Source organism: Myxocyprinus asiaticus, chromosome 21 (assembly GCF_019703515.2).
Source record: "Myxocyprinus asiaticus isolate MX2 ecotype Aquarium Trade chromosome 21, UBuf_Myxa_2, whole genome shotgun sequence".
NCBI lineage: Eukaryota > Metazoa > Chordata > Actinopteri > Cypriniformes > Catostomidae > Myxocyprinus > Myxocyprinus asiaticus.
This window is the reverse complement of record NC_059364.1, coordinates 13617055-13641760: the sequence shown is the minus strand read 5'-3', so window position 1 is coordinate 13641760 and position 24706 is coordinate 13617055. Positions and strand designations below refer to the sequence as shown.

At 39.1% G+C, this 24706-nt stretch overlaps 1 protein-coding gene across 1 annotated transcript in view; it reads left to right on the top strand.

The window, feature by feature from the left end:
- LOC127411861 (protein jagged-1b-like) overlaps positions 1 to 20379 on the top strand; it is a 49419-nt gene extending 29040 nt beyond the window's left edge. The window contains exons 12-26 of the mRNA XM_051647698.1: positions 1275 to 1448; positions 2052 to 2202; positions 3623 to 3787; positions 4183 to 4296; positions 4414 to 4527; positions 4635 to 4748; positions 5763 to 5879; positions 7517 to 7544; positions 8461 to 8546; positions 9538 to 9651; positions 12687 to 12796; positions 12906 to 13139; positions 13916 to 14047; positions 14238 to 14385; positions 18418 to 20379. Coding sequence (XP_051503658.1) covers positions 1275 to 1448; positions 2052 to 2202; positions 3623 to 3787; positions 4183 to 4296; positions 4414 to 4527; positions 4635 to 4748; positions 5763 to 5879; positions 7517 to 7544; positions 8461 to 8546; positions 9538 to 9651; positions 12687 to 12796; positions 12906 to 13139; positions 13916 to 14047; positions 14238 to 14385; positions 18418 to 18872 — 2256 coding nt within the window. The 3' untranslated portion in view covers positions 18873 to 20379. The remainder of the gene's footprint in view (positions 1 to 1274; positions 1449 to 2051; positions 2203 to 3622; positions 3788 to 4182; positions 4297 to 4413; positions 4528 to 4634; positions 4749 to 5762; positions 5880 to 7516; positions 7545 to 8460; positions 8547 to 9537; positions 9652 to 12686; positions 12797 to 12905; positions 13140 to 13915; positions 14048 to 14237; positions 14386 to 18417) is intronic.
- Positions 20380 to 24706: the final 4327 nt, after the last annotated feature.

Genomic DNA, 24706 nt, shown 5'->3' with positions numbered 1-24706 from the left:
TCTTATTGCACAAAACTATCAAAGAAAGCAAAGTAAGGAATAAGCAAGGCTCCGATAAAGAACGGCACAAAACCGCTTATGTGCATCCTGAACGCAGAATAAAGAGCTTCATTGTAAACGGAGAGCTTGGGAGTCTCAGGGTGATCCTCGATGCACATTCAAAAGAGCAGAACTGCTAGTGGGGCATGGGTAGCTCAGTGGTAAAATACGCTGGCTACCACCCCTGGAGTTCGCTAGCTTACTAGTTCGAATCCCAGGGTGTGCTGAGTGACTCCAGCCAGGTCTCCTAAGCAACCAAATTGGCCCGGTTGCTAGGGAGGGTAGAGTCACATGGGGTAAACTCCTCGTGGTCGCTATAATGTGGTTCGTTCTCAGTGGGGCGCGTGGTGAGTTGAGCATGAAGCCTCCACACACGCTATGTATCCGTGGCAACGCGCTCAACAAGCCAAGTGATAAGATACGCAGGTTGACAGTCTCAGACACGGAGGCAACTGGGATTCGTCCTCCGCCACCCGGACTGAGGCGAATCACTACGCGACCACAAGGACTTAAAAGCACATTGGGAATTGGGCATTCCAAATTGGGAGAAAAAAAATTTATAAAAAAAAAAAAATAATAAATAAATAAGAGCAGAACTGCTAGATAATATTGCAGGTACACATATAAATCATGACATCGAGCAGTTTAAACTTTCTTACTGCAACTATTTATTTAAGCAGTGTCAGACAGAATCAGCAAAAGATATTAATCTCCCCATAACACCTCACAAACATGGAAATATTTCTCACAGCAGAGGATTTAACATCAGACAGTGATCATCTTGAAATGTATAGTTGATGCGGCACATTGATTGCTGTAACCACAGTGCATAAGTGCATAAAAAGACTAAACACTAGCATTAAAGAGATGAAACTTCTCGCAGAATGTTTTACTGTGCTGACTGTTATTCACTGTTAAGCACAGCAAGCTATCATCACGCAAAAACACTCTCCAAATAATCTAAGAATTGTGTCTCCCATTTAAACCACCACCACTAACAATATTAATGTTAGTAGTTGACCCCACTAATTGACTAGTCAGTTGTTGGATGACTAGTCAATTAGTTGACTACTGTAGCACATCCCAACTAAATAACATAAATGTAAAAATAATTTTTGGGTGTCGATGCCAGGAAAACATTCATGTTCATGGCAGAAAGATTATTTTACCTTGGCCGCTCAATTGGAGTGGCTTTTCTTCCAGAAAATAATGTAGTTCTGGCTCTTCTTTGACAGGACTTGGTGAACGGTTACGGCTGTCTTTGCCCACCTGGTTACTCAGGTGAACACTGTGAAAAAGATGTGGATGAGTGCGCTAGCAGCCCGTGCCTGAATGGCGGTCGATGTCAGGATGAAGTCAGCGGATTTCAGTGCCTGTGCCCTGCCGGCTTCTCAGGTCAGCTGTGTCAGGTGAGAGAAAGTCACACCTTCTAAAGATAATTTTCTTTAAACTGAAAATGATGTCATCATAAACCCAACCTCATGTTGCTCGAAACTTGTGTTTCATGGGAAAAAAGTGAAACAAGACAGTTATTATCAAAATGTCAAAGTTGCTTTTTAACATACTATGAAAATGCATAGTGATCAGTGGCTGTCAAGATGCAGTTTTGATTGGTTTATTTATAAATGTATTTATTTGGTGGGGAATTGAACTTGGGTCTTTAAAAAACTGTTCCTCTAGACTAACATCTTCTATGTAAAGTATGTACCTAGTAAATTCAAGAAGTGAGCCTAGTGCCCCACCAAAAAAAAAACATACACGCTTTTACTCTAAAGAAAGTGAGAGACAGAAAAGAAGAAGGGCTAGTTTTGAGACCGGTAGGGTTTGGCTACCTCTTGAAAATATTCTCCATATTAGTTTTCATTCCCTGAGCAGTTTGGTGTGCTGTTTCCTGGCAAGCCCTGTGTGGAGGCTGTTGCTCTGTGTTTTCTAAGAATCCAAAATGCCTGAATATAATTTTCCCCTCATCATTGAGCTCTCTTTCTCTTCTTCTAAATCCTTCTCCGGTATAGCTGGATATTGATTACTGCAAGCCCAGTCCATGTCAGAACGGTGCACAATGTTTCAACCTGGCATCGGACTACTTTTGCAAATGTCCCGATGATTATGAAGGCAAAAACTGCTCGCACCTAAAGGACCATTGTCGAACCACATCATGCCAAGGTGAGAATCATTGTATCTCTTTTTAAACCACCCCTGAAACCTGTGATCCGCGAGTTGCATGCTATTGTTCAATTGCTGAGTAAAGATTACAGATTAGATTACAGGCCCACTACCTTCAGGGAGAAAGACAAGGAAACACACAAACACACACACAGTCTCTTAAACACACTTTTTCTCCCTTCCCAAATCCTCCTGAAAGTTTGCCAATTTCTTAACAGCTCTGTGTGTGTTCTTGTGGTAATGACTTGGTGGGATTCTCTGCCTTGGCTGTGTGTGTGTGTGTGTGTGTGTGTGTGGGGGGAAGGAGTAAGTCAGACCAACCCCACAGCTAGATAAGCCCATCATGTTTCTTTCAACTCATGGAAGAGAATGAGGGCTTATGTGCATTATAGGGCCTCATCACCCACTCTACACTGCAAAAGTAGAGGTAAAAAAAAAGACAAGATCTAAATCACTTGCCTGGATTGTTATACAGCAGTGCAGAATTGGTGTATCACAAGACTTCTTCAGGGTTTTCATAGTCATGTACAACCTGTAAAAAACGGGGAATTTTTCAATCATATTTTTCCAGGACTGGAAAAATCATGTAAATTACTATAATGGAAATAAATTTTCCCAGTAATATTTGCCACTAAAATATTCCATCAGCTTTAAAAATGTTCTGGGTTCATAACAAGTTAAGGTAAATTAACAGAATGTGTGGCATTACCACAAAAAAATTTGTGCCCCTCCTTTAGTGTAAAGTTCGATAGTCAGTATTACAACTTCGTTGTCATGACAGCCAACCAATGTAATTGTATTGTATTGGCTTATAACTTTACACAGATGAGGTTAGTAGGTGATTTTTATCACACTAAAATCATGCTAGCACATATAATGTTTATATTTTGTGACTAAAATGTTGAAACTACGCGAATTTGAGAATTTATGGACTGGCCCTATTAACTCTCATTGTAAGTGCATTAGTATAACCCCTTTTTGTTAAAACAATCAAGAGGCGAGTCGAGATAATTGTTTTCTGTGGTAATCAACATAATGCTACAAATGCTGTTGATTTAGCTTAACTTGTATTGAACCTGGAACATTCCTTTTTAAAATGTGCTTTAAAACTACAGTGATTTGTGAACAAATCATTATTTTAATTGGTTCTTCTCAATGAATCAGTTAAACTGGTTCAGAAATCAGTCTGAATCTGAATTATTATTTATTTTTTTATCCTTAACCAGCAATCACAAACTTCTGGAAGGTCATGGAAAAGTCACAGAAATTCATTGATCAAAAATGTGGAAACCCTGCTTCTTTAAGAAAAAAAGTCACTTGTGTGCACAGTTTTTCTAGGTTTTGTCACTTGCTGTTGGCCTGCAATGAACCTAGCGTTTTAACCGCTCAAGCTTATGTTCTTTCTTTGGACTTTTTACAGTGATTGACAGCTGCACTGTTGCCATGGCATCTAACAGCACACCTGATGGGCTGCGGTATATCTCCTCAAATGTATGTGGCCCCCACGGACGCTGCAGGAGCCAGGCAGGAGGCCAGTTTACATGCGAGTGTCAGGAAGGATTCAGAGGCACCTACTGTCATGAGAGTAAGACTGAATGCTTACATTGTTTAAAGGGAAGGTTCACCCAAAAATGAAAATTCTTTCATCATTTACTTACACTCATGCTATTCCAAACCTGTATAACTCACTTTCTTTGGAACACAAAAGAATGTAAGGGACTGACAGCCTCAGCCATCATTCACTTTCATTGCATCTTTTTTCCATACAATGAAAGTGAATGGTGACTGAGACTAACATTCTGCCTAGCACCTCTTTTGTGCTTCATGGAAGAAAGTCATACTGGTTTGGGACAACATGAGGGTGTGTAAATAATGACAGAATTTTTACTTTTGTGTGAATTGTTCCTTTAAACGATTTACATTTATGGCCACTGAATTCTTATGATCCAAAATTCTATGTTCTGTATTGTTATTTTTCAGATATAAACGATTGTGAGAGTAATCCATGCCGGAACGGCGGAACTTGCATCGATAAAGTGAATGTATACCAGTGCATTTGTGCTGACGGCTGGGAAGGAGTTCACTGTGAAATCAGTATGTTGATTTGAATACATATTTCTTTGGTTTTCTCTTTCTCAAACCTTTTATATTGTTTGTGCTTTGTTGGGCTAATTCTTTTTTCTTCTCATTCTTTTCTCCCCACTTTTTCAGATATAGATGACTGCAGCTTTAATATCTGCATGAACAAGGGAGCATGTCAAGACCTGGTGAACGATTTCTACTGCGAATGTAGAAATGGCTGGAAGGGAAAAACCTGCCACTCCCGTAAGAAAGACTATTTTCTTTATGACCCACCCATTTTTTTATTTTTAAAGTTTTTGTTTGTGTATGAATGGAGTTATAATATAATACTGGATAAATCATAATTTCAGGTGATAGCCAATGTGACGAAGCCACATGCAACAACGGAGGTACGTGCCATGATGAAGGGGACATCTTCAAATGCAGATGCTTACCTGGCTGGGAAGGAGCCACCTGTAACATAGGTTGGTAGCAGTTGCCAAGTTCGGTGACGCCCATTCAGTTTCATTCTCTTAGAATGTGATACAACTCGTTGATATTAACCCCCCCCTTATGAAAATACAGTGTTCCAGCAAACCCCTGTGGCAAACATTACCGCAAATTCATATTTCTACACATAAATGAGCTTTATGGAATAATGCTCGTCACAGGCAGTTATACAGTAGCAAACAGCTCTTTTGTACTCTTTTGTAAAATATTATGACCATGTAATGTAAAGGGATAGTTCACCCAAAAATGAAAATTTTGTCATGATTTATTCACCCTTATGTTGTTCCAATCCTTTAACTTTTTTTTTTTCTGTGGAACACAAAAGGAGATATTAGTCTTAGTCACCATTCACTTTCATTGCATCTTTTGTTTCATACAATGAAACTGGTGACTAAGAGTGTCATTCTGCCTAACATCTCCTTTTGTATTATATTGAAGAAAGAAAGTCATACTGGTCTGGAACAGCAAGAGGGTGAATAAATGATGTCAGAATTAATTTGGGGGTAAACTATTCCTTTAAATCCTAGCTAATTCAGAAACACTTACTGTTTGAGACCAAAGTCAAGGTTGCCTTGGGGAATAGGAGAAAATTGCTCAAATTACACAGCCCATGTTCAGTCGGTCCAGCTTACAGTTTTAACTGGGTCAGCTTTTCTACACATTCTCTCACTTTCTGTCAAACTGCTGGCAGTAGTTTACTTTAAATGGCACGAACTGTAAAATAATCCCTTTAGATTTCGGCTCTAGCATTTTTGCGCAAATTGGCTTGATGTAGAAAATATAATATCTGGCTTACAGTCCACTCACAATTCTTTTGATAGGAAATTCAATGAAAGCAAGCCTTGGGAAATGTTATATTTGGTTACATTTCAAAATGCAGCAGGTCTGTTTTAAGTGTGGCAGTCTTGTTGTGGTTGTAGTCATGTTTATCTGTACAGTTCTTAAGTTCAGTTCAAAAGGTTCTGACCTCTCTTGTGGCTCCTCTGCAGCCAAGAACAGCAGCTGTCTACCCAACCCATGTGAGAACGGCGGCACCTGTGTAGTCAGTAGTGACTCCTTCACCTGCGTCTGCAAGGAAGGCTGGGAGGGACCCACCTGTACAGAGAGTAAGTACTACTTCCTGTGGGCTTTAGAAAGGTTCTTGTAACTTTTAAAGGTGTGAGGGAACTATTTTTGCTAATAAAAGTTCATTCTTCAAGTTTCATTCCTTCAACTCTCGTTGTCTCTCTCTGACTTGCATTGAGTCGGTAAGTAAAGGAAGGTTCCTCTTTCCTGGATTTTTTTTTTGCTTATTCTTTTCCATTCTTTCTCTCAATCCACCTCACACTGGCTGGACATTTGTAGGTTGCTGCCAGCTATAAAGGAAAAAATTGAAAGGAGGAAAAAGTGGAGACAGATGTCCCCCTTTTCTCAAGCCCACCCTCCTGTCCTCTGCTTCTCATTTTTCGATGTGCTTCTTTCATGTATTGTTGTACACCTCTCACACTCTCCTTGGCATATGTGTAAACTAAGAAACTTGGAGTCCTAAAGGGATAGTTCACCAAAAAATGAAAATGTTGTTGTTATTTACTCACACTACTGTTGCTCTAAACTGTATGACTTTCTTTCTTCCATGGAACGCAAAAGGAGAAATTTGAAGAAAAATAATTGCCATATACACTCACTGAGCACTTTATTAGGAACACCTGTACACCTACTTATTCCTGCGATTATCTAATCAGCCAGTCATGTGGCAGCAATGCAGTGCATAAAATCATGAAGATATGGTTAAAGAGCTTCAGTTAGTTTTCACATTAACCATCAAAATGGGGGAAAATGTGATCTCAGTGATTTCGACCGTGGCATTATTGTTGGTGCCAGACAGGTTGGTTTGAGTATTTCTGTAACTGCTGATCTCTTGGGATTTTCACACACAACAGTCTCTAGAGTTTACTCAGAATGGTGCCAAAAACAAAAAACATTCAGTGAGCGGCAGTTCTGCGAACAAAAATTCCTTGTTGATGAGAGAGGTCAACAGAGAATTGCCAGACTGGTTGGAGCTGACAGAAAGGCTACGGTAACTCGGATAACCACTCTGTACAATTGTCGTGAGCAGAATAGCATCTCAAAATGCACAAAACATTGAACCTTGAGGCGGATGGGCTACAACAGCAGAAGACCACTTTGGGCACTTTATTAGGACCATAGTGTTCCTAATAAAGTGCTCAGTGAGTGTATTTTGCCATATGATATCAAAAAAATCATATGCGTTGTAATCGCCATATTTGATTTAGCCGCTGGAAACTGGAGTGCATCAATGATTTGATTTGAGGGTGAATAATGACTTAAATTTCTGTTTGTTCATCACACAAAGGGATCGTATGACTTCAGAAGACTCAGAATATAGTGCACAAGTCATACCGACTAGCTATTAAATTTGATTAAATTGCAAAAAGATTTTTGTATTCTTCAAATTTCTCAGTTTGTGTTCCAATGAAGAAAGCCATATGGGTTTGCAGCAACATGAAGGTGAGTAAATAATGACAAAATGTGTATTTATGGGTGAACTATACCTTTAAAAATGACTGAAGGTAGAGGAAAAGCTGTTAGTAACACAACAGTTAGCGAAGCCAAGCTTGACGCCCACGTGTGCACATATGCACGCGCAAACCAACACAAGCTCTGACATGTTCACTGTTGTGTTCTTTCTTCTGCACTTACATGGGTGTAGTATAACAAACCCTCTTCTCTCCCTCTCTTTCAGATACCAACGACTGCAACCCACACCCATGGTAAGTCCTGGCAAAACTTTTTTGCACACAGCCTGCCGCTGTAAACAGGCCTGTACAGCTGTGCCGCACTTTCTCACACTCTCTCACAGTGCTGGGAAAGAGGCACTCCCATAGTGTCTGTCATTCCAAGGGTGCGTTCAGATCGCTGCCTATTGTGCATTTGACATTGAGTTCATCTGCTCGAGAGCTGAGCAAGATTCTGAGTTGTCAGGAGTTCACTTATTTAAAATATTGCGTGTAGTAAGCAGGGATTGTTGAGTGATATCCAAGCATAATAGATTAGCTTATAGTATTTGGACACTTAAGCCACACTTAAATATGACACTTATACCAAGTTCCATTTATTTGAAAGAAATATGGCTCAAATATACTTTTCAAGCAAAACACTTCACAAAAAGAGGTTTGTTAGGTCTTAAATTATAAAACAATAGATACATTGTTAAAAAAGAAGCAGTTGGACACTTTCTGGTTGTCAGATGTACTGAAATGTCCATATTTAATGTGATGAAATATACCTGTAGTAACTGCTTCCTACTTAACACATCCACTAAAAATTTAAATCAAGAAAAGTGAAGTTAGTCCTAAAAAAAGGTCTAGCATGAATTGTTCGCAGATGCCACTTGGTTTGATATTTTGTTATCTAATGCAATTAAATTTTTGTTTGACGTAGGGCAACGGTCAAAGGTGTCCATCTAGCGCATGTTAACATAGAAAAACTATTGGAAGAACAGTGCATATCAATGCAAAAACTTGTTTGGTGTGAACGGCCCATTAAGTGTCTTAAAGTGTCCAAATATGTTTTGAGGATGCTGTATGTCAACTTTGATGTTAAAATTCAATTTGTTTACTCTTCTATAATTATGTAATGATGCCTGAATTGAACTGTGTCTGACCCTCTGTCTTTCTCTCTCCTTAGCTACAACAGCGGGACGTGTGTGGACGGTGAAAACTGGTACCGTTGCGAGTGCGCCCCAGGTTTCGCCGGGCCGGACTGCCGCATAAGTGAGTGTTAGATGATGCCTGATCCAAATCCTGATCCTCTTAGCTTTCAGCCCTGTTAATGTGCAATACATCTCTTCAAAAACAAACAAGAGCTGGAGCAAAACGCACGGTCTAGCCAGCCATTTAGCCATCCCTCTGGGCATAATGGCAAAAAGCACTGTTCTTGCATTCTACAGCACTGATGTTCACAGCCTCAAAGGAGAAACTGGCTCACAGTGACCGAAAGCCAATCAGCCTGGTTATGCAGCTCTGATTAGATGGCTCATTTGGCTCTTTTAAACACTTTCATCTGGCTGTAATGGACATGCCTCAAGCTTCAATGTTTGATACACCCAAACCTGCAAATGAACTCCGCATGCTTATGACATTACTGTCAGTTAAGCCCAAGATGTTATTGCCCATCAGTATAGGGTGTTAGGTCATACTTTTTAGCTTGTCTCTATCAAAAGTATCACTGTGTTAGTTGCCAGCGTTGCATACTGTACAACAGTGATTCCCAAAAATGGTTACGCATACCCTATAAGTCCGTAAAACAGATTTATTTATTTATTTATTTTTTATATCAAAATAACTAATTTCGGTTAATCTGATTTTTTTTAAGTAAAGAAAACAAAACTAATTGGTTTAATGTGGGCATCTTTTTATAAATCTGCTCTTAGCAGAATATGCATGCTACTTGGTGAATGTTTTTCACCCATAGTATTGATTTGTGTGAATTTTACAATATTAATGATAATGCTAAATGATATTCAGTGTAATCGTAAAGTTACACATTTCTGGTTTGGTGCTGATGGAGGGGTCCTTGATATGTATTGACAGGGCTGTTGGGGTACCTAAGACCTAAAGCTTGGGAAACACTTGTAAAGTATAACGGTGGAATGTTAGATGAGAATGCTTTTTTTTTTCTCTTTCGAAATCGCATGTTGGAAAGTTTTTCCCAAATTTGAAAATTCAGAACGTGATTCCTAATGGATTCTCCTTCTACTTTCAGATATAAACGAGTGCCAGTCGTCTCCCTGCGCATTTGGCTCTACCTGCGTAGATGAAATCAATGGTTATCGCTGCCTTTGTCCACCTGGAAGAACAGGACCTGAGTGTCAAGAAGGTGAGAGTCATATTAGCTTGTGCAAACAGATTCTGCACATACAGTGGCATGCAAAAGTTTGGGCACCCCGGTCAAAATTTCTGTTGCTGTGAATAGTTAAGTGAGTAGAAGATGAACTGATCTCCAAAAGGCATAAAGTTATAGATGAAACATTCTTTTCAACATTTTAAGCAATATTAGTGTATTATTTGTATTTTGTACAGTTTTAGAGTGAAAATAGGAAAGGAGTACCATGCAAAAGTTTGGGCACCCCAAGAGATTTGAGCTCTAAAAGATAACTTTTACCAAGGTCTCAGACCTTAATTAGCTTGTTAGGGCTATGGCTTGTTCACAATCTAAAAGGCCAGGTGATGCAAATTTCAAAGCTTTATACATACTCTGACTCCTCAAATCTTGTCCCAACATTCAGCAGCCATGGGCTCCTCTAAGCAGCTGCCTAGCATTCTGAAAATTAAAATAATTGATGCCCACAAAGCAGGAGAAGGCTATAAGTTTCCGTATAGTTCGTAGTATAGGTAGCCGTTTCCTCAGTTCGTAATATAATTAAGAAATGGCAGTTAACAGGAATGGTGGAGTTCAAGTAGAGGTATGGAAGACCAAGAAAACTTTCAGAGAGAACTCCTCGTAGGATTGCTAGAAAGGCAAATCAAAACCCCTGTCTGACTGCAAAAGACTTTAAGGAAGATTTAGCAGACTCTGGAGTAGTGGTGCACTGTTCTACTGTGCAGTGACACCTGCACAAATATGACCTTCAAGAGTCATGAGAAGAAAACCATTCCTGCATCCTCACCACAAATTTCAGCATCAGAAGTTTGCAAATGAACATCTAAACAAGCCTGATGCATTTTGGAAACAAGTCCTGTGGACTGATGAAGTTAAAATATAACTTTTTGGCCGCAATGAGCAAAGGTATGTTTGGAGAAAAAAGGGTGCAGAATTTCATGAAAAGAACACCTCTCCAGCTGTTAAGCACGTGGGTGGATCGATCATGCTTTGGGCTTGTGTTGATGCCAGTGGCCCAGGGGAACATTTCACTGGTAGAGGAAAGAATGGATTAAATTAAATACCAGCAAATTCTGGAAGCAAACATCACACCATCTGTAAAAAAGCTGAAGATGAAAAGAGGAATGCTTTTAAAACAGGATAATTATCCTAAACACACCTCAAAATCCACAATGGACTACCTCAAGAGGCACAAGCTGAAGGTTTGGCCATGGCCCTCACAGTCCCCCGACCTAAACATCATTGAAAATCTGTGGATAGACCTCAAAAGGGCAGTGCATGCAAGACAGCCCAAGAATCTCACAGAACTTGAAGCCTTTTGCAAGGAAGAATGGGCGAAAATCCCCTAAACAAAAACTGAAAGACACTTAGCTGGCTACAAAAAGCTTTTACAAGCTGTGATACTTGCCAGGGGGTGTTACTAAGTACTGACCATGCAGGGTGCCCAACTTTTGCTTCGGGCCCTTTTCCTTTTTTGTTATTTTGAAACTGTAAAAGATTAATATAAAAAAGTAAAATTGCTTAAAATATTAAAGAAATGTGTCATCTTTAACTTTAAGCCTTTTGGAAATCAGGCCATCTTTTGCTCGCTTAGCTATTCACAGCAACAGAAATTTTGATCAGGGGTGCCCAAACTTTTGCATGCCACTGTATACACCACATAATCTCACAGGCCTCACCTGTTCCCTCGGGAGACCTTCATTTCTTGTAGATAATCTCCTGACCCCAATGACTGAGACTTACCACCAATAACCCTTCCTGTCACAACAAAGCAAGGACTTAAACCGTAGCCAATGTTACAGCTCTTCAAAGAGCTCACAAAATTGGTTGTTTGACAATGTACACGCAATTACCTAAACAGTGGTAGTTTTTCACTGAAAAAGATCAAGCCACACAAACCCCTTTCACCTTAAAATCCTGTTCCCCTTGAGTAGTTGTTGTAATGCCTGATCAGAAGTGTCTATTACTAATTCCTGTTGTAGCTGATCATATAAATACAGTCAGTAAATACAGTATTACCATATCGGATGGATGGAAAAGATAATTAAATTAAAATTTTTTACTATTATCAAATACTACTAACATTTTGATAGTACTATCAGGCACCAAATAGAATAACCAAAAAATACGCTTGGGTCTTATTTACTGTATTTACATGTAGCTGATCACATAAATACACTCAGTAAATACAGTATTGCTATATCCATTTACCATATAGCATTAAATTCATTGTTGTGATGTAATTATGCAAAGTATTTGCACTGAATATGTTACCTTAGTAGGATAATTGAACCATAGGAAATATTTGATGGAATGTTAGTTTAGCAGGTTAATCGGTTAGCATGCTAACTGGAAACACAGACAGAAATGTTTAATTTCACCATTTGTTGTTTTGGTTATATCAGGTGATATTACATACATTTGAATGACATTAATTGGTGTATTTTCATGACTAAGACAACATATATCTTCAAACATTATTGTAGGATTTACTATCAGGCTCCATAGAATGCCCAAAACAACTTTTTTCAGCCAATGAATTCGCTTCAGAATCCTATTTACGTGTAGCTGATCACATAAATACACTCAGTAAATACAGTATTAACATATCCATTTACCATATAGCAATAAATTAAATTAAAAGTTTTGATATCATTACATGAAGTACACAGAACAAGTTAGCTTAGGGGCATAATTGAACTGTAAGGAATGCATGATGAGATGCAACCTTAGCAGGCTAAACAATTAGCATGCTAACTGGAAACAAACAGAACAATTTAAATTTTACCATTTGTTGCTTTTTGTTATGTAATGTGATATGTCATATATAGCTTAAATTACATTAATTTATGTATTTTCATGATTAAGACAAAATAAATCTTCAAGCGATATTGTAGGATTTACTATCAGGCACTGAATAGAATACCCAAAACAACTTCTTTTAGCTAATGAAATTGCTTCAGGGTCCTGGCGGGGACTCCATTCCTCATGACACCGGCCATGTCATAATGTCATGCCCATGTCATTCACAGTCATTGGAAGACCCTGTATTGCTAGTGGACAAGTAACTGCAGATGGCACCAAATGGGAGGAAGACTGCAACATCTGCCAGTGTCAGAATGGAAGGATTCATTGCACCATGGTAACTTATCAGCCAGACAAGCATTTTCTTGAGGACTTATTAATCGTTCTCTTAGGGATACATTAGTTCCTTTCAAGTTTTAAAATGCTAATTTTGTTCTTCTGTTTAGATATGGTGTGGACCAAAGTCATGTCGGGCAGGAAAGGGTAAAGGTGGGTGTCCAGTCGGCCAATCCTGTGTTCCCATTAAGGAAGAGCAGTGCTTTGTCAAACCCTGCCCCAGCCTTGGAGAATGCTGGCCGCCAGCTCCTCCTCCACCCTCCAAATGCCACACCAGCTTCTCTAACCAGGAAGACAGCTGTGCCAACATCACATTCACCTTTAACATGGAGAACATGCCTCAAGTGAGTCATAGTTTCAAGGAAAAGAGATTGAATTATGAGCTTTTGCGCCATTTTCCCCCTTCTCCAAATGTCTCCTCCACCCTTGTGTAATTTGGTGTAGAACTGAGAGAGCAGTGGGGCATGAAAGATCAGGTTCTATTCATCTAGGAGACCATGTTCCTCTTGGGTGAAGTTTTCCAGGCCCAGTTCTTGCAATATTTGTTGTCATATCCAAACATTTTTTTCTTATGTTGAAAAAAAAAAAAAAGCTCAAGAAATACGTCTTGTACAATAAGCCTTGGCTCGGTATCCTTTTCCGAACCCAGGCATTCCTGAGCTAATATCCCATAACGTTTTAATATTCAGGCAGTCATCGTATAAGTCCCAAGTTTGAGAGAGACCACTGGCGGCTGCCCACCAGCTAAGTACAATTGCTGAGCGAGAAACAAGTGAGTACACCAAAGGACAGTGACATGTATAAACTTGTGGTTCTTCTTCTAATGGGCTACAGCAACAACAGTGAGAATGCATAAGGGAGGAGTGTAGTGGGATTAATATTTGACAAGGGAGAAACTTGCTGTCTTTTTCTCTATTACTTTCTCCCCAACCAACTGAATCTTTCTTTCTTTCTTTGTCTTCTCCCTCTGCCCACACTGTAAGCTCAGCAATGGGAGTCAAACCAAAAAACTGAGGAGCAGTTGTTGGGGTTGGCTTGCATATTACCCTGTGATGATATTTATTTGGAAAAGGCTCAAAAATCATGAATCAACTCAAGTTAGATATTTTTGTTTTGACAGGGCTTGAGCGTAGAACATGTATGTAATGAGCTGAGGCATTGGTACCTGCTGAAGAACCTCACGGCAGAGTATGCAGTGTCCATTACATGTGAGCCATCTTCTTCAGCCAGCAACGAGATTCATGTCAGCATTGTAAGTACACCTTTTCAATAGAAGGTTAAACCTGCATGTAAGGCTGGGAGGAAGGCAGAACCAAACAAAAAAGTGTTTTTATGTACTCAAGTTGAATATGTTGTAAAGCACTTCCTATATAGTTAATGAAAGACGTGTTTTTCATGTGCAATCGAATGTGTTATTAATGAGTCTCCATTTTTTTTTGCAGTCCACAGAAGAGCCCAGGTTTGACAGCAGTCCAATTAAAGAAATTACAGTTCAAATCATTGACTTGGTGAGCAAGCACAATGGAAACAACACCATCATCAAAGCCATCACCGGCGTACGTGTTCATCAGGCACCAAGCCCCAAAACTGGTAAGCACCTCTCCATCACACTGGTTTTGGAATTCTTTCGGCAGGATATGGGACTTAATTAAGTTAAGTGTTTGACATTTTAAGAAGAAGAAAGGTGTGGCTAAGGTTTCCACAGTCAGGGCCAGTCTTTTCTTGGTCTGTCTTGCTTGAGCAATGTTCAACCACTGAAAGAAGCTTTAAGTCATTGAATCCATGGAATGTAAAATCAGCTTTGCCAGTTGGATGGAACTTCAATTAGACACCAGGGCCCTCTTTATGCATGCCGTTCATTAAAAATGGCGCCCAAAGTTTCTGCCAAGCTGCTTACTCTCTACCTAACTTAAGAAACCTTAAAACACGTGTGCCAACCTCCTTTGTATATTTGTCTTGTCCCAAAATAGGAACATTTTATTCTTATTCCATAAATTGATGTGTGGCTATATTTTCCTACATCACTTCTGTTCACACTCCAACTGTCTATAATTACCCTGTCAATTGTACTAATGTTCAGGGCATGGCATCAGTACATGGGAAAAGATGTGCTGCAGGTGTTATATAGACATTTTATGTGGTTCCCACGGTCATGTTTAACCTGGAAATATTAGGGAATTTTAAAATAATGTTTTCCAAGACTGGAAAAATTATGGACATTTCTATAGTGAATTAGAGGTCTGTAGGGGCTTTAAGTTAAAGCTCAAACCCGACCACACCGGTACCATCAAATTTTAAGCCCAAACCCGACCCGAACCTGAAATTGCTCACTCTCATTATAATTCCTTCTCCAAGCAAGTAAATATGTTGCAATAGGCTGTATTTTATTTCAGCATTGTAAGCAACACTGAAGGTACTGAACACCGTTTTAACAAAGCACGGCACAAGGTGTCTAAAAATTAGTTCGTGTTACCACTCTCTAGTGTTAAGCTAGAGTTAGTGGTTACATAATAAGACAATTGAAAAACACCACGGACTTGTGCAAAAATGTTTTATTTTATTAATTACAAACCCGAACCAGACTCGAAACCCAGCTTGGGTTGCGTAACAGACCTCTATAGTGAATATAATTGTTTCTAGTTATGCTCTAAAGCAGGGGTCGGGAACCTATGGCTGGCGAGCCACAAGTGGCTCTTTGTTAAAAATCAAGTGGCTCGCCTGGTGTCTCACCATTCACCAACACATGATGGTTTAAAGCTTTCTAGAAATAATTTTCCTGCAGAAGGTGTGGGTGAAGTCAGTGACACTCTTTTGATTTGCTCTCTCCCGAATTTGTCATACAGCCTACTCCTGGTGAACAAGATTTGAAATTAACACCTGCCAAATGCGGATTTTTCAGATGCAATGGCGTGTAATTTTGCTGATGTACCAGCCACTGTGGAGGGCGATCTGTAAGACTTCTCAGAGTGATATATGACAAGAAATTAAACACAAAGACGTGCGTTTGACGAAACGTGTGATTATATTTTGAAGTACAGATGAAAGAAAAGGCGCCGATGCACATCTGATTTGATATATGGCCACAGTGAGCTCCGCTGTTCACGAGTGCAATGAAAGCACTTCTATACACGCACATGCATAGAGTTCTGGGCCTATTATTTTTTTTATAATAGTATTTTTCCTATTATCAATAACTATTGATCTTTGCGGTTAAGAGCATTTTCTACGAGTGATTTTACAAATGTTTGTTATTTTTTAAATGCGCCCAGGGTGTGAAATAGCACCCGCCACCCGCAAAATGTGACGAGGCTCAATCCAGTTCGCAAGCTCCCCGTCCAAATGCAGGTATTTCATGCACAAGAAATTTTGCTCATCTAGCCGCAACAGGTGGGTGACCTGTAAGACATCTCGGAGTGGCACATGACAAGAAATGCTGTTAGTCACAAAGACACACGCTTCAAGAAACGTTATTATATTATCATATAAGAACAGACAAAAGAAAAGCCGTCATTGCTTGTGTGGGATACGCTGTTTGTTCAGATGCGTGCACCCTGTCTTGTGGAACACGCGCTTGTAAAGAGTTATCACTCCATTTTCTCTGTTTCATTTGTCTGAAAACTGTTTGCAAGAACAATGTCTATGAGAATGCTGCAAATGATCTCCGATCATCTCAGGAGGTGCAGTGAGTTTCACTTTATTTCCACAGAGCAGTTTGCGGTTAACATGCATTGTGAACACAACACTGCAGGTTTAGTAACATTATATATATACACTACCGGTCAAAAGTTTTGAAACACTCATTCTTTATTATATATTTTTTTTTTCTTCACATTTTAGAATAATAGTAAAGTCATCAAAACTATGGAATAACATAAATGGAACTATGGGAATTATGTTGTGACTAAACAAAATCCAAAATAAATCAAAGCTGTGTTATATTTTAGCATCTTCAGAGTAGTCACCCTTTGCCTAGAGTTTGCAGTCCTGACATTTTCTCAACCAACTTCTTGAGGTATCACCCTGGGATGCTTTTTAAACAGTCCCATCTATGCTGGGCACTTATTGGCTGCTTTTCTTTATTATTTTGTCCAAGTCATCAATTTCAAAAACTTTTATTTATTTTTTTATTACATTTTAGTTTTATAATTAAATAAATTAATATGTGGCACAATTATATTTTTGTCTACAAAACTAATTTCAAACATTTAAGCATACGCCTTCAGATCAAAAGGTTTTTAAGATCATGAGAAACATTTCAGGCAAGTGACCCCAAACTTTTGTATATAAAATTATACAAGACACCTTGAACCTAAAATTGAGTTCTATTTTACTTTCTTTAGGCAGCATTAACTGTATTACCAACGCGCAATACAAACACATTCGATAAGAACACACATTTGGCAGCATTTTTTTTTTGGGAACATATGGGAATTTATTAGGCTTATTTATTATGAGTGTTATTATTATCTTTACATTTATAATTGTCTTTAGTTCTTAATTTGTAGGCTATTAGTAATTTTTCAAATGTTGTCGTTGGCGAATGCTTGCGTGATGGCAAATGGGGCCATTGGAGATGGTAAATGTTTGGATTTGAGGAGGTGGCTATATATAAGATTTTTTGATCACTTCATTATTTTAATTGCTTTTTTTTTATATTTTTTATAAGTGCAATTTGAAAAAATTTAGAAAAGTTTTTTTTTTTTGTTTCAATAAATTTAATTTTTAAAGCAAAATCAATAAAGCAAAAATATTCACAGCAGGGGGATTGAAGATATAATCGGATATCAAGAAATTTAAGGCAATTATCGTTAAAATATTTTTTACATATCACCCAGCCCAAAAGGGAAGTAAACTTTTTCATGTACAATTGAAGTAATTTTATGGAGACCCGCACAAACACGTGTACTCAATTCCATACTGCAAAATGTTACCTATTAATTGTTGCATATTTATTTGTTTTTGTGTTTTTGAATAGTCTATGGGAATAATAAACATTTTATTTTATTGAAAAACTTTTTGAACATAGCAAATTATTAGTTTGTGCTATGGCTCTTTCAAAAAAATGCATCAACCAAAAATTAAAAAATTGGCTGCTTAGTGAAAAAAAGTTCCCGACCCCTGCTCTAAAGGCTAACGTATACTTCATTTTCCACGTGCCGCACAGTGTGCATGACGTAAATGTTGTCATTAGCGCAGTCCGTGCAGACTGTCTGTGTGCAGCCCAGTTTTTATAGCCTTGCGTATGTGTACGTGTCGTCTGCAGAGTATATGTTGAAAATGCTAGAACGCCCGACCATGCATAAAAACTTAAGTATACCCAAGACTTACAATATTTAATGACCTAAATAACGCTTTTGATTAGAGCTTGTGTAGAGTAGAATTTGCTTAAAAGCAAATCCATCTTTTGAGTTTGGTTTGCTTCTGTTGATTGATCGAAATGGTTTGCAAATAAGTCTGGATCTAAATTCTCTTTAAAATGTGGTTTCCAGAAATCAAAACAACTGGAAGACATGAAAATTAATTGGTTAAAAAAAGGGGGAACCCTAATTATTTGAAAGCTGCGAGTTATTGGTGCAATTATGTGAATGCTTAATAACCTTCCTTCTGGGTCTTCTTCCTCAGACTACCTGGTTCCTCTGCTCAGCTCCATTTTTATAGTGCTCTGGATCGTCGCCCTGGCCTCGGCTTTCCTTTGGTGCATGCACCGCCGGCGGAAACAGAACACCCATGGCAATGCAACTACCTCAACTACAGAGGACAATACCACCAATAATGTGCGGGAGCAGCTCAACCAAATCAAAAATCCCATTGAAAAACATGCGGCCAATAGTGTGGCCATAAAAGACTACGAGGGGAAGAACTCTATCATTGCCAAAATTAGGACTCATAACACTGAGGTGGAGGAAGAGGACATGGAGAAACACCTGCAGAAAGCGCGCTTCACAAAACAGCCAGCTTACACGCTGGTGGAGAGAGAGGAGCGAACGCCTAACAAAAACCCAAATTGGACTAACAAACAGGACAACAGAGACTTGGAGACAGCTCAGAGCTTGAACAGGATGGAATATATCATATAGCAGGCAGCTGTGTTGCCGTGCGACAAAACCCCCTTCTCCTGTCCCTCATGCACATACTGGTCACTTGGCAGAGTCTCGGAGGGGTTGTACTTCTTAAAAACTGTTGCGTCGTGTTCTGGACTCTAAGACTATTGTTTGCCTAGAACACATGTATTAATTTAAGTTTTGACAAGCTGGCTTAACACTGGCAATTGATAGTTGCTGTGGATGGCTGAAAAACCGAAATGCTGCATTTCGTATCCTTGGGAAACCAGTTCACGAGTGTTTTCCATTAAAAAAGAAAAAAGTATAAAAAAGAACACATACATTTCAAATGTCTATATTTTTGTGGATACGTTTGAGTATCTGAAAAGTTTGCATAGTGTTTGCAAATAGTTTATAAGTGTTGTTTTTGTTTATAATGACAATGCTCTCACAGCTAAAGTAGTTGTTTCTTCTTGATCCAGCAGATTTGTGGAAACTCTCTCTAGTTGGTTTTATTTCTAATTCTGAACTTAGTGCCTTCACAGCTACGCACCACAGCAATTGTCAGAAATAAATAAAAAGAACAAAAAAATTATTTATTATTTTTCTCTTCTTGGGGCGGGATATGTCGGTCAGCATTTGCTGCCAATATGAAGAATTGTGTCAATTTAGAACTTGTGTAGATATGTATATATATATATATTTTTTTTTTTTTTTTTTTTATTAATCACTGTGTATATTTGATTTTATTAACTTAATAATCAAGAGCCTTAAAATATCATTCCTTTTTATTTATATGTCCTGTCTAGTTTTGATAGATTTGTTAGCCTATAGCTTTGTTCAAACACATTTGTTTCATGTTTCAGATACCAAAATTTGAAGAGAAAAAAGCAGTCTATTTTTAAAAAAATAAGACGGGCATTTATGTGCCTGAGAATTTTTTTATTATTCTTTTTTTATATACATTGTCAGATATTTCAATATTTGAAACTTCTAATGTATGTTTTTGCCAACTCTTACTTGCATATACTCAATGCAGGTCAAGTAAAATAATGGCTGCTTTTTGTTTGGATACTTGGTGGCAGACACATTGCTTGCCACACATGGAAAAAAAAATGAATTAAAAAACAAAAGGGAACAAGAGTCTTTTAGTTGCTTGTTGGTTCACCTTCTCAGATTAGAAAATAGAGTCAAACACAGACCATGATTCACAGAAATTATTTCTCTTCAGCTTCGGTTTGCAGTATGTCATAAGCTAGGCTGTGAATACTTGAACAGTAGGGGGGCCAATGGAAACACTGTAAGTGACTGCCTTGCTTTCAGGAGTCCATTTCTATTGCTGTGCACATGTAGTGTTCTTTTCGTAATCTTTTATATCAAGGCTCTCTAAAACGACAAACCAACATGCTTATAACATTTGTAAATTCTATGAGATCAAGGAAATATTCAATGTTCATATTTGATCTTATTGTAAAAAAAATTTTGTTTGTTTGTTCCTGGCAATATTTTTTGAATGTTATATTTATTAAACATTTTGTATAAAAAGAATTTAAATCTTGTTTGCTTTCGATTTGTACTCTATTGTGCTACTTTACGAGTGGGCTTAGGGGCTGTTCAAAAAGAAAGCCTTATAGTGTTAAAAAAAGCTAGTCGCAGCGCAACGAATGGAACAGAATGGATGTGTTTCAAAATCCGGTCCTTAGCTCCTCTCTCTTATGGGCCATTCACAGTTAACTCGGTTTTGCGTCCATCTACAAAAAAACATTTTTCATTTTTTTTTTTTTTTTTTTTTTTAAGTACGTTTTTGACCATTGTGCCAAGTGTAAAACATTTTAACATCTCTACACATTTTTAGATAGTGTCAAGTAAAAAGAACTTGTAAAGTAAAACGTGTTAAAACTCCTGCGATCTGTTCCATTCGTTGCACTACGTCTAGCTTTTTTTAGAACAAGAACGCTTTCGCTCTGAATGGCCCCTGTGCTTATGTAATGTTGCATGGTGTAAGTCAGAGGCACAAGGTCTGTCTAAATGTGTTAACATGCAATATGTGGTTCTGACTGTACTCTGTACCGTGGGAAGACTGACGTGCGTTCCCCACGTGTTCAATGAGGTATTCAGTACAATGACCTGGAAGTCAAAAGGCAATGAGTTGAAAATTAGTAGAAAACTGAGTAGAAAAGGGGTTTCCCAATGTTTGTCAGTCATGTGTAAGGATCTAGTTCAAAGTGAAGTGTATAATTTCTGAGGAATTTCTCCAATCCATTTGTTTGAGCCACATGACTGGGCTAGATATAAAAACATTGGCTCAACCAATGGCAAGACTACCCTTTTTCTGTTTGGATGAGTGTTTGAAACACGTTTAAAAACAGTCATTAAATGTTTTTGTTTGTTTGTTTGTTTATTGCAATTCTGTTTGGTGCTGCTAGTGATGCAGAAATTACACACTTCATCTTTGAGGATTAATTCAATAAATACTAGGGGTGTGGATAAATGTATTGATCAAATAACCAAAGATGCTGATGTCATCTTTGCAATGCGTAAACATAAATGTAGATTTTTTTAAGATACTCCTTTATTTTGACACTCTCATGCCAGCCATGTCCATATGTATTTCCATCGATCGTACTATGCGTTTCCATTGATATGCATGTCCTCTTCAAATTGTACAAGTGCCAGGTGCTGATTTTGTAAAATAGGCACATAATATTAGTTTATTATCAATCGCAGGCCCCTGAATCTAATCAAAATCGCATTACAGCAGACATTGAGGCATCAGTGTAACAGAACTTCAGGTTCTGGAAAAGGAGACGGGGAGCAGTGACACGCTTCAGGTAAGGGTTTTATTCTCGTGTCTTCATGTGCAGCAGATGCAGCCTTTTTCAGGTTTTTCACTCAGTTCAATAATTCACTCTCAAAAATAAACTTCTTCACAAACATGCAATAGCTTCAACATGTAATGTACACAGTTGACAACGCTGCACACTCGTTCTCTCTCTGCCTTCTCTGGCATGCTCAGATGTTTTAAGGAGTTTTATCTGCTCTCACTGTAATGAGAAACAGCTGTTAGAAATTATGTCAACCAGCTTGACGAGCCACACCACTCCCTCTCTCCCGCAGACAGACACACGACCACGCCCCCATCACCACATATTCCCACCACCCGACTCAGGCCGGGGCAACATCTGGCCTGACAACTCCACCCCCCCCCCCCCATTTCTAGAGAGATAGTCAGCCACAGCCATCTGTGCCCCCGGTCTGTGGATCACCTCAAATTTGAACGGCTGATGTGCCAAGTACCAACGGGTGATCCGCGCATTGGTATCCTTCATGCGGTGGAGCCACTGGAGTGGGGCGTGATCTGAACAGAGGGTGAAGGGCCGCCTCAGCAGGTAGAAGTGGAGGGTATGGACCGCCCACTTGATCTCCAAACACTCCTTTTCAATGGTGCTGTACTTAGTTTCCCTCAGCGAGAGTTTATGATTAATGTACAGCACCAGACGCTCCTCCACCTCCTGCGAGAGCACTGCCCCCAGCCCCCTGTCAGATGCATCTGTCTGCAAAATAAAGGGGAGAGAGAAGTTTGGAGCATGTATGAGCGCTCCCCTACAAAGTGCAGATTTCACTTTTAGAAAAGCCTGTTTGCCAGATTGAGAGCCCCCTTTCGAGTGAGATCAGTCAGCAGGCTGGTGACGTCAGAGAAACTAGGCACAAACCTTCGGTAGAAGCCAGCCAGCCCCAGAAACTGTCTCACCTCCTTTTTGGTCTTGAGCGCTGGGCAGGCCGCGATCGCTGCGGTTTTGTTAATTTAGGGACGTACCTGCCAAGTGGGACCCCAGATACCAAACTTCCACCCGCCCAGCTGCACACTTCTTTGGGTTTGCCATGAGTCATGCCCACCACAGCGATCTCAGGACGGCTCTCAGATGTTGCCTGTGCCGCCACCAATCATTACTATAAATGATGATTTCATCTACAACCCCAATTCTGAAAAAGTTGGGAACAGTATGAAAAATGCTAATAAAAACAAAAAGGAGTGATTTGTAAATTATATTCACCCTTTGCTATATTGAAATCACCACAACTACACATAATATGTTTTACCTTGTGAATTTTATTGTTTTTTTTTTTTTTTTTTTGTTTTTTGAAAATGTACAGTAATTTCAAATCAGATGATTGCAACACGCTCCAATATAGTTGAAACGGGCAATTTAAGAATAATAACAATCTGACGAGTTGAAATAACAAGGTGATGTGAAACAGGAGATGTTAAACAGGTGAGGCAATTGTGTCATAGTACTGTATACTGTATAAGGAGCCTCCATAAACAGCCTATTCCTTCAAGAGCAAGGATCATTCAAGACTTGTCAATTTGCCAAATGATGTTTCAGCAAATAATCCAGCACTTTGAGAACAATGTTCCCCAAAGACAAATTGGAAGGAGCTTGGGCATTTCACCCTCTGCAGTGCACAATATAGTTAAAAGATTCAAGGAATCTGGTCAAATCTCGGTGCGTAATGGGCAAGACGAAAACCACTTCTGAATGCACGTGATCTCTGATCCCTCAGACGTCACTGTCTTAAAAAACATAATTTATCTGTTATAGATTTCATGAACATGGGCTTGGGATTACTTTAGTAAACCTTTGTTAGTCAACACCACTCGCCACTGCATCCAAAGATGCAAGTTAAAACTTTACTATGCAAAGCAGAAGCCCTGCATCAACACTGTCCAGAAGCACTGCTGACATCTCTGGGCTCGGTCTCATCTTAGATGGAATGTAAAACAGTGGAACTGTGTTTTTTGGTCCGAAGAATCCACATTTCAAGTAGTTTTTGAAAAACACAGCTGTCATGTTCTCTGGGCCAAAGAGGAAAAGGACCATCCAAGCTGTTATCAGCGTCAGGTCCAAAAGCCAGTGTCTGTATGGGCCAGGGGTGTGTCAGTCCCCAAAGCATGGGCAACTCGCACATCTGTGAGAACACCATGAATGCAGACAGATATGTACAAATTTTGGAGCAACTTATACTGCCATCCAGCACCATCTTTTCCAGGGACGTCCCTTCATTTTCCAGCAGGACAACTTCAAACCACATACTGTCCAGATTACAAGTGCATGGCTGTGTAAGCAGAGAATGGGGGTGCTAGATTGGCCTGTCAATTTAGAATGTGTGGCGCATTATTAAGCACACCATCCAGCAATGAAGACCCTGTACAATTGTGCAGCTTAAGACTTACATGGATGAATGGGGGAAAATTCCACTTTCTAAACTTAACAAACTTGCCTTCAGTGCTCAAATGCTTAAGAAGTATTATTAGAAGAAATGGTGATGTTTCACAGTGGTAAACACCTGAATGTCTCAACTTTTTTGGAGCATGTTGCAATCATCTGATTTGAAATTACTGTTCATAAAAAAAAAAAACAATGAAATTCACAGGGTAAAACATCATATAATGTGTAGTTGTAGAGATTTCAATATAGCAAAGGGTTATTATAATTTACAAATCACTCTTTTTTGTTTTTAATGGCATTTTTCATACTGTCCCAACTATTTCGGAATTGGGGTTGTAGATAAGCTGCGACATATGCCATATGTGGCCTGAGAATTTTGTCCATGAGACACTGGAACGTGGTGGGGGCCCCGAACAAACCGAATGGAAGGGTCATGAATTGGTTTAAACCGAACGGTGTGGAAAACACTGTTTTTCTTGGGAGATTGGAGTTAAGGGGATCTGCCAATAGCCCTTCGTTAAATCCAGTATCAAATAAAATTGAGCAACACCCAACCGATCGGGCAATTCGTCAATCCGTGTACCCAATGCAATTTGTCCCATTTCTCTTAGGTACCAGAACCACCAGGCTGGCCACCAG